Source organism: Mchenga conophoros, linkage group LG3 (assembly GCF_057382185.1).
Source record: "Mchenga conophoros isolate Kocher_MC1m ecotype Shallow Benthic linkage group LG3, M_conophoros_male_GT1.1, whole genome shotgun sequence".
NCBI lineage: Eukaryota > Metazoa > Chordata > Actinopteri > Cichliformes > Cichlidae > Mchenga > Mchenga conophoros.
Window position 1 is genome coordinate 9,634,916 of NC_140528.1, and position 10,715 is coordinate 9,645,630.

Below are 10,715 nucleotides of genomic sequence, written 5' to 3' on the forward strand. Positions count from 1 at the left end.
GCACTCACTCCACACTCAACCAACGTGGAGACAGACATAAAGAGACGCTGTACACACAATCACACTCCCCAAGCGTACTCTACAAACCGGGTCTAGGTACACAGCAAAATCCGAAGTGTTGATGTGAGTTAAAATTACTGGTGTTAAAAATTTCGAGTTGAAAAGTGTTGGTTTGAGAGTTACAGTAACACTAACGGTGCTGAAAAAGCTCTGTAGCCGGAGTTATTTCAAAGAGTCAATACTATAACACTCATTTGGAGTTGATTTCCACATCCGGGTTTTTCGCGCTCATGGGCATGAGGAGTCCGCCAGAGGTTTGCTGTCAAGATCGAGGAGGTTGTTCAGGTAAGAACTATACAACAAGACCTATGTTATTTTATCATTATTAAATATTGTAACTAACTAGCCTATAACATTATTTATCAGAAGCATGCAATATTTTCCTAATGTGGAGTGTATTCATCTGCGGTAAGAGATGGGATTCGTTAGCTTAGGTAGCTAAACTATCCTCTATAACAAGTTAATATTGCAGCGAAAATAAATGCGTGCTTAATATAATTCTCAATTCTAGTTAGTTCTAATGTCATAAGAGAAATGCTTTCCAGTGTTCAATGCTTATTAAATGAAACGAGGGAGGAGTTAGCTATCCTCTGGATATGTTAAATGTAATGTTAAAATTTGAATTTGTGGTAGCCTAGCTGGCAGCTAAGACAAATGCGTTTAGCCCACTGCTTTTAAGGGAAGCGAACATTCGCCTCAGAAATATCCTATTTAAAAGTGAACTAAACAATCACATGGAGACGTTCAAGTCAAGTTTTGGAAAGCGTCAAGATAGGCTAATTACACGTGCTACCAGCGAGTTTAGCAGTAGCCTAGCCTACAAATCTTTGAAGTGGCAGGGGGTTATGGAATACTGTTAGATGTTAGTGACCAAGCAAGGCGCGCTGCGTTTGTGCATGGGTTGCTTGCTAACGGTTAGGATATATCATACATGTTGTAGTAGGGCTGCTCAATTAATCGAATTTTAATCACGATTACGATCTGGGCTTTCAACGATCATTAAAAATGACTGAGCCGATTATTAGCCCCTCCCTCGTGCTTTACTCTCGCGCTGCTCCGTGTGGCAAATCGAGCGCACCTCTCTGCATTTCGAACACGTGTCACAACAATTAAGAGGACCCGAGGGAAGCTCGGAAAGCTAAGCAGAAGTTATTTGGAGAGGAGAGTGACTGCCGTTGGTTGAAAAGAGAGGTAAAAAAAACTTCAGTGGTGTGGAAACATTATGGGTTCGCGGAGTCAGACGTGGATCAAGTAGACATAGTGTGTAAACTTTGCTACAGTGTTGTAGCTGCACCACAGAGCAACACTGCAACGTTCACTAAACATAGATGTTTACATTTTTCATTTATTTTTTATATTGCAAACATTTGCACTGTTATCAGTATTTGCACACTATTTTATATTATTTTTTGACAATCTTTAAAGTCATTATTCAACACATTGTTATTGTTAAATAAATATCGTCAAATAATCGAGATCTCAATTTCAGTGAAAATAATCGTGATTATCATTTTTGCCATAATCGAGCAGCCCTATGTTGTAGTAGGCCTAATCTAAGGGAACATTTTCCCCTTTTCTACAGTTTTAGTGAAATAGGCTACCATCCAGTGTTTAAGACAAAGTGGTATAACGACTGAGGGTCGTTGACGTCGCCTCCACTGATAATCCTAGCATGTCGTGTCACAAAACAACCACCACAAAGTAGCAACTAGCCAGACGGCTGTGCATGTGTCAGAAACTCCCGATATAAATGTAAGACTTGCACTCATTAATTTACAGTATAAGGGATATTTGTTGTCATAAGTGAAAGCGTGATGAAGGCAGGTGTGCGTTCAACAGGAAATTTTATGTGGATTATCATCCTGACATGGTTTAAACAGAGATGCTTTTCCCCAAGTAGGCTACAGCGATTTACTCGCAACATAGCAGAACTAAGTATCTAGCCTGCGTGCAGACGAGAAGATCGCCGTTGTCGTCTTATAAACATGTGGATGGGTGGATAATTCATTGGATGCTATTTCTGTGTACCCAAGTTCAGCTATTTTAGTGCGCAGGGGGAAGCCAAATTATGTTCCTGAGGTTGAAGTGGTCTGTCACCCCTTCACAGATCATCACACAATGTATAGCCTAATATTTTCTTAAAGTTGTCCGGATTTGTTGCCACTTAAGCTATGGTTTAAATATATGGTAAAAAATATTCTGTGCCCCCTTCTCTCCACCAGGTGCTGTTGTAAGACATGTTGCTGAAAGTGAAATACCTCAATGTAAAGAAGTACATTAAATTGCACGCAGGATTCACTTATCTAGAATTCATCAGTGAAGGTAAGATAACCTGGCAGAACAAAATTTGTTGCACATGTCTCAGTTCATCATGTTTGCATCTCATCTATTTAAAAAACGAATTAAATGTTAACACATTTTATTTTAATGTGTGACATTAAAAACAGTACAGAGCAGTAGGCCTAGGCCTATATTGTTGCTGCAGACTTGTCTAATTTAACCATTTTAAAGACAGGTAAAACAGCTGTTAATAAATATTAGCTAAATAAAAAAGTCAAAATTAGTTTTTAAAAAAGTTTTTCAGGCGTTTTAGGTGACATTATGCTTATCTTTTTGTAAAGCCAAAACCAAGTTTGGACTTCCGGATGCTGCTGACCTTGATATTTTCGATGAAACTGACACAGCTGTCGAAGAAGACATTTTTCTGGAGTTACTGGAGGCCCAACCAGACCTATGCCTGACAATACGTGAAAAGATTTCAGATGAAGGTAAATGTTATCATAACTTAAATTTTCAGAGTATAGCCCACTCAATGTAGAGCCAAGTTCTTTTGCTCTTGATGCAGATGACATTGACCTGTCTTCATGCAATATACATGACAGTGGACAGGGCTGGGTCATATTTGTATAGAATGTTGTCTGAACATGAACATTGAAATTGTGTTATTAATGGCATTGTGGAGTAGCCTAAAGAAAGTTAACCAAATCATCTCTCCCAAAGATTTTTGTCCTTTAGCTCATTCCACACCATCCTCCTCGGATACATTATCTTCCCTCACGGACACTATATCACTTTCATCAAGTGACAGTGACCTCAGGGAAAAGGGCATTCCTGCAGGCCGCAGTAGATCCAGCAAAGACAGTTCTGCACCAAATGTTTCTGTGTCAGAGGCTGCAAAAGAGGTAATTGAGAACAGAAAATGTCTTTTGTATTTTTGAGTTGACACCATTTATACTGTAGATTGTTATACAAATTGAAATTCAAAACATGGTGGTTCCCAACTTGCCCTGTATGAAAAAATGTTAGTAGAAGTTAGTGCTTCTTGCTAGATATGTCTTTCACAGGTTTGTTGACATTCCTCTAAACTTTCACCTTTACTGACAAACAAGTTTTTATTGTTATTATTTTCCCTTTTATATGAGCAGATGGTTAAAAATGCCTTGACTAGGAAACCTGGTGGAGAGGAAATTCTTGAAGAATACAATGCCGAAAATTCACTGAGCCACCGCACCCGGCGGCAGCTTGTTAACATATTGGCAAGTGATATGACTGAGAGACATGGGTAAGAGTAATAGTACCTAATAAAAAAGTAAAGATGGGCCATATGGAATATTCTTGTAATGTATACTGCAGTAAAGACACATACTTCTGATTTAACATTGTCAATTGTATTTCCTCTATAGCAGAATTCCCTCCCGTAAGCAAAAGGAGAAATATGCCCTTGGAATAATTACACTCTTTCCCTCATTGAAGGATCCATTTTCTCCAAACGGCTATGTAAGTCATGCAGTGATTGTAAAACAGCACATTATTTAGTTTTCATCATGGAATAATTACATCAGCTAAATGATTTAAAAGAAAAATCTTAATTCCTCTTTCGTAATAACTATTGTCATAAAACTGTATTGAAATTGTGGATGTTGTTTAACATGTATTGCACCTGTTACATGATAATAGTCCTTGGGTTTCTTTTTGCTGAATCTGCAAAGTCTGTAAGATCGCATTTGATGTTTATTTTTCATCTATGTTTAAATGTGACAGGAGCATTTCTACGACGGAGTGAAAGGCACTGGATATATAGCGTGGCGCCTCAAAACCATGTCCAGGTCTACAACCAAACGGCCAGTGAAGGAAGTCCCAGTGCATCAAGAACAAGGGCCTAAGCGCAGAAGATTAGCAACCACATTGCCTCAGCAACTTGATGGAGATGCCTGCAAGGAGGCCATCTCATTTCTTGTTCACTCTCCTGATGAAGCAAGTGTATTTCAGAAGATGAAAATGACGTTCCAACATCGCCAGGATCTGGTGCATGATCCACAAAGAACTGCAGATGTCTTCAAAACATTTCCACGCATTTTGGATGTCAAAGGACTAGTAAGTCAAATCACTTGATATTTTCAACTGTTAATCCTTTTTTTTTGTTTTGCTGATGTGGATGGCAACAGTAAAAGATGTGATCATTGGTCATCCCAGTCAGGCTATATCCCATATTGGTCAAAATCACATTGCAATGTAAACAATGTTGAGCACTGTCTTTATGTCCTGTGTGTATGATGAACAGGTCAATCAAGACTTCCTGCTGCTGTTTGGTGCTGAAACAGCCACCAAGTTGCTTGAGAAGTGGGACATGTCATTCAAGCCAAAGGTTATTAAAGAAGCCAAACAGCTGACTCAGTCAACTGACCTGTGTCGTTTGATAAAAGCTGCTGAGAAACCAACAGAGAGTGATGTAAATGGTAGGCGTCGCACCATGCTTGTTTGATTTTAATAATATTTATTTTTACCTGTCATTTTGAAATTGTTTTATAAATTCAACCATACACAGACTGGGACAGTGACATGGCCTCTCTGCTGCTACTCCTTCAACTTTTGCCACCCACAGCTGGACGAAAGAGGAGAACCAAAATAAGTCCAACTGATGCAGCACACAAAATGGTGCACTTTCACAAGGTAAATATGTTGTCTCACTTTTTAAAATCCTACAAAACACTTTTTCAGTTTTTGCACTTTTTAGTTTTCCTCTCCATGAAGTATGTGTCTTAGTATTTTGTAATAAGTTAGCAAGGCACATAATGTCAAACTGAATGAATGGTTCATACTCAGCAAGTATAAGCTAGGCCTATATGTCAATATCTCATTTGTTTTTAGTCATGCTGCAGCATTGATGAACACTTGCAAGCAAGAGATGGTAAACAACCATACATCCTCGCTGTTGGTCGAACCCAGAACAGCATTGACACCTTCTACATCGCAGTGGACAAACAGCTCATCCCCTGCCAAGCCACCAGCTCACTCAGTGCTTTTGATGAACTTTTCAAATCCCACTACGTGTTCAACTTATCTTACGACGAGTCACTGGTTCATCTCTACAGTTTTGTGCAGACCACCATATTCAACATTGATGCCACCTCAACAGATGAGTCACCACGTGTTCGTGAGTTGCGTGCCAAAATGTTGAATGAGAACCATGTTTAAATGTTTTATCTGTCAAACTCTGCATAGCACCAGTCAGGCTTTGATAAGTCATTTGCGACTAGGTCACAGTTTTTATCCAAGCACCAAATTTAAGTTGGCTTGTTCACAAGATGGTTGCAGCCGTCAGTTCACTACATATTCTGGTTTAAAAAAACATTTAAATAGTGTTCATGATGAAGATTGTTGTCAAAGTGGTGATGCAGAACCCTCAGAGTCATTTCAAGCTGATTTTGACAGATTACAAGATACAGACATAGCAGTTGCAGGAACAAGTGTTACTCAGAGCCTAGAGGTTGGGTGTTCTGAAAACAATGGGTCAGGTCAAAGAATTAAAAAAAATTCTGAAGCAATTTGCACTAAAATTATTGGTAAACTCAATGGTAGTGGTTTGGCAAATAGTTTTGTGTCATCACTTGTTTGTGATTTGGAAGATTTTGCAGATGGACTGCACTGTGAGTTTAAACATAAAGTACTGAACGTTGTGCCAACAGAAAATCCTGTTAGATCTCCAGTGGAAAAATGTCTTGAGACTTTTGACAATCCAGTTGAGAAGTTCGACACTGAAGCTAAAAGAAAGTCATATTTCCGTGAAAAATGGGGAATTGTGGATCCAGTGGAAAAGACTTTAGGAATACGCTATGATACAAGGTTAAATAAAAAATCAGGCACTTATGACCAGGTACCAGTAAAAGACACTTTTGTGTACATTCCAATTTTGGAAACAATCAAATTTATATGTCGCAATTCTTATATTTGCGAGCTGCTTGCTAAACCATGTGTATCAAAAGAAGACAGATATGAAGACTTTTGTGATGGGAGTTACTATAAGTCTCATCCATTGTTTTCAAAACCACAGACTTCTTTGCAAATTCAGCTTTATTATGATGACTTTGAGACTGCTAATCCACTTGGTTCCAAACGTGGTGTTCACAAAGTTGGTGCAATCTATTTTGTCCTCAGAAATCTGCCTCCAAAGTTAAATTCTGCATTGATGAACATTCATTTGGTTGCATTGTTTCATGCAGAAGATGTGAAAAAATACGGCTTTGATCCTATTTTACAGCCTCTGATTGATGACATAAAGTTTTTGGAGAGCCATGGCATTGATTTACCCTTCTCATCTGAAAAGGTCCATGGCACTATATGTCAGATAACTGGGGACAACTTGGGGATGCACTCAATTTTGGGTTTTGTTGAGTCTTTCAGTGGACGTTACTTTTGTCGTTTGTGTTTAATTGCAAAACAGGATGCACAGAGTGTGTATACTGAGGATGATCCAAAGATCATCTTACGAGGGAAAGAACTTTTTGAAATGCACTGCAGTGAGTTGCAATCTGATCCTCAAAAGCTACATGTGTTTGGCTTAAGAAAGAATTCTACACTGAACACTCTTCAATTCTTTCATGTTTGCCAGAACTTTTCCTTGGACATTATGCATGATATTCTCGAAGGGGTAGCACAATATGAGATAAAGTTACTGTTGGAATATCTGTCAGACAATTTTCTGCCGAAACCTGCTCTTTTGTCACGGATCTATGCTTTTGACTATGGCTACTTGGAGAGCAAAAATCGTCCAACAAGGGTGAACTTAGACAGTAGTGGTAATAGTATAGGTCTTAACTCCATTCAGACTCTTTGTCTGATAAGAAACATTCCTTTAATTTTTGGTGATATTGTGCCAGAAGGAAATCAGAACTGGACTATGCTATTGCTATTGTTGCAAATAATTAACATCATATTCTCTCCATCTGTTACACATGGCATGACTGTGCTTCTAAAACATTTAACAATGGAACATCATGACTTGTTCAAATTGTTGTATCCAGGTAGGAACATGATTCCCAAACACCACTTTATGTTGCACTACCCAACTTGCATCAGAAAAATTGGGCCATTATTGCATGTATGGAGCATGAGAGGTGAGGCTAAACATAGGGTGTTCAAAGACACCCTTAAGAACTTTAAGAACATCACAGTGTCACTTGCCAAAAAACATCAAACATCCATAGCATACAAGTGGGAGACATGTCCTTTAAGCCATGTTGAGTATGGGCCCTTGAAATCATTTGATGTTGATAGTGAGGAAAATAGTGAAATGATCTCCCTAGGCTTGCCTGCTGTTGCAGAAGAGGCTTTCTCTGCTAATTGGGTTAACATTAATGGGACTGAGTACAGAACAGGATTGGTCATTTGTTGTGGTTCTGAACATGAGATGCCGGTGTTTTGCAGAATAAAAACAATAGTTTTGGTCAATAGTCACACCTACTTCATAGTTCAGAAGCTTGTGGTTGAAAATTTCAGTGAACATTGCCATGCTTATAAAGTGTTTGAAACGGATGAAAAATATGTTGTTAAAGCAGACTGTATTGAAATATACAAGCCCTTTGATTTGCAAAGTGCTTATGGTGATGATGATGGTCTGTACATTGTGCCATTATTTTTGTTGTGAACGTATGCTGTATGGTGCTTGGAATTTAATATTTATTAAAATTCTTATGTGACCAATTTTATGTTTTCTCCTTTTATCGTGTAAAGGGACTTAACAAGGACTTTCACTGAATGTAACACAGTAGTCATACAGTAATTGCACTTTAATGCATTTTTGTATTCAGACAATTAATACAGACTAGTATTTAAAAGCTCATATATGTCACTTTAAAGTGCCAAAATAACACTGTAAAAGTTACAGAATAACACTCTAAGTGAAAACAGTCAACACAATCCAGTGTGAAAATAAACACTTAAAAGTGTCATAAATAACACCATAGTTGTTGTGTAGTAACACCCTCAGTGAAAAGAGTTAACCCAAGCCAGTGTAAAAGTGAACACTTATCAGTGTCCTAAAACAACACTATAAATGTTAGGTAGTTACACTCTGAGTGAAGACACTTCACACCATACAGAGTGAAATTTTAACACTATGGGTGTTATATTTTTAACACTACAATGGAGTTAAAATAATAACACTTTGCAAAGTGTTACTTTAACTCTAAACCAGTGAGAATTATATAAACACTGGAAAAGTGTTAACTTTAACACTATAGGAGTTGAATTAACACTGGAGATTTTGCTGTGTACCCTTGCCCCTGGAGGGGGGAATTGCACCCAGACCCAGGTGGTGTTACCCTTTTCCCTGCGGTGGGGAGAGGCAGACCACCCCGACTCCGCAGCAGCAGGGAGGCCCCACACCCCAGACCGCAGTCGGACGGCCAACTCCTCCTACTAGCCCTCCCGCTCCAGCAGGCCACAGAGAGTGGGGGTGGGAGAAGACTCCAAACCTCCCTCCACCCGCTCATTGTAATGTTGATGCATGTGTGTTCTAAGGTGCAATTAAAACCCAGGAGGGCATGGAGCTACCTGCCAGAGAGCAGCAGGTAAGTGCATGGTCCCTCCTGCTAGCCCTCAATGACTAAGTGTATTTAAAATTGAGAGGTGGGCAACGACGTCAGGGGTGAGGTGTACACCCTGATGGTAATTTGGACTCCGTGATTGTGCCCACCCCCAAGATCCTATATGTATGTGTAATGAGAGTGTGAATAATGTGAATGTCTAAGTTGTGGGATAAAATTGAGGCAGAGGCAGCCAGAAGGGGACGGGGGGGGGGGGGGGGGTAGCCTCCTCTGCACCCTGGTGACATACCCCTACTCCAAGGCCCTGCATGTGTGGGTGGTTGTGGAGGAGCGGGAAGAGGGAGGCAGCTGGAGATGGGGAGGGAAGGAAGGGAGGGGCAGGTAACCCCTCCCTGGGGCCAGCTCCCCCGCTGACCCCAGTAGGCACTCCCACCCTTCGCGACCCGCCAGGGAAGGGGGGCCCAGGCCCATCAGACCGGGGCCCAGTGCAGTAGCGCCCTCCGGCTCCACAGAGCCCTGGACAGTCCACCCAACCCCACCACAGAGAAAACTGCACCCACCCCACCATCCACACATCTTCCAGACTACATGAGACGGTAAACGCCCAGGCTGAGATCTTCCTCCACCTCTCCTGTATCTCCCCCTCCTGCAGAGAGTTCCTGAAGAGAAGAAAGCTCCTGCAAGATGTGACCATCCCCCCCACCAGTTGAAGAGCCCCCCAGGCGGCTCGACGCACCGGCGGCACCCTGCTCCAGGGCCGGGAGCAGGGTGCCGCCGGTGCGTGGTTTCTGCTTCTGCCTCAGGCGGACTTTGATTTACAGAGTCATCCATAATATTTTTTATTTTTTATTTTACTGCCCATCTATTTTCATACAAATGTCTCCGTCTTATGGAAAAGGGGTGGAGCTTATCCAACGAGGACAGGCAGGGCCCCCCCAGACAGTTTAGCAGTCTATACAGGAGGCTGACCTTTGCAACATGTACTTCTATAATGACTTCACCATTTAGGTTATTTGGTTATGTTTCACCCTGGATTTTGTGTGATAATATTTATTTTGTCCACTGATTTAAAAACAACAAACTATATGAATATAAAACAGAGTGAACAACAAAACATCAGCTTTGGAAACTTTGATGTAAAATTCTGCAGTTGTTTTCTCAGATATAGCATAAATCAAACTAACATACATCAGTGTATTATTAATGTGCACACACACACACACACACACACACACACACACACACACACACACACACACACACACACACACACACGTGTTACAATAAACAGCTCTTGTGCTTCTGTATGATTCTCAGTGCTTTCCATTTGCGTGTCCACAGGTTGCTGTAAGTGGTGCTTGACTGCAGTTTGCTCTCATTTCAAGTGGTTTGCTGTCACAAAGCCAACAGGAAGTCCGGCCATGGTTGAGCCAACTGAAGATGGGTTGAAGGTGGCGTCCTCGTTTCCTCTGTGAGTGCGAGAGGACAGACAAAGCAAACACCGTTTGGACAGCATTAAAATATTTACACTGATGATTAATGTTGTGTCTTTGCACCTGTAGCGATACATGTTGGAAAATGGAGACTTTAGCCACCAAGACTGACGTGCCTGGAAACTTCCCTGTGAGTACGCCCACAAAGACAGGAAACAGTTTAGCCACCGCGGTTAATCCTCCATCATCATCATCCAGTATTTTTCACATCTTTTCTTCTGCTGTTTCCCTTGTTGTCAGTCACGGGGTTTGTGACTGAAATGCGTGTGGTCGACGGGAAGCCTGACGAGTACGGCCTGAATCATTCCATCAACACCGGACGGAGTGAAACCTTTGT

At 40.8% G+C, this 10,715-nt stretch overlaps 1 protein-coding gene across 1 annotated transcript; it reads left to right on the forward strand.

The window, feature by feature from the left end:
• Positions 1-329: 329 nt before the first annotated feature.
• Positions 330-5,535, forward strand: LOC146577197 (uncharacterized). The gene is made up of 10 exons (XM_085252266.1): positions 330-345; positions 2,283-2,382; positions 2,682-2,828; positions 3,061-3,242; positions 3,486-3,622; positions 3,744-3,837; positions 4,102-4,434; positions 4,622-4,796; positions 4,886-5,010; positions 5,209-5,535. Exons 2-10 carry the CDS (start codon positions 2,298-2,300, stop codon positions 5,533-5,535), a joined length of 1,605 nt encoding a protein of 534 aa, XP_085108392.1. The 5' UTR covers positions 330-345; positions 2,283-2,297.
• Positions 5,536-10,715: the final 5,180 nt, after the last annotated feature.

Coding starts and splice junctions, on each gene's coding strand:
- LOC146577197 (XM_085252266.1), top strand. CDS start 2,298: ATGTTGCTGAAAGTGAAATACCTCAATGTAAAGAAGTACATTAAATTG. Junction 2,829..3,060: donor TGAAAAGATTTCAGATGAAG/GTAAATGTTATC, acceptor TCTCTCCCAAAG/ATTTTTGTCCTTTAGCTCAT. Junction 4,797..4,885: donor AACAGAGAGTGATGTAAATG/GTAGGCGTCGCA, acceptor AACCATACACAG/ACTGGGACAGTGACATGGCC.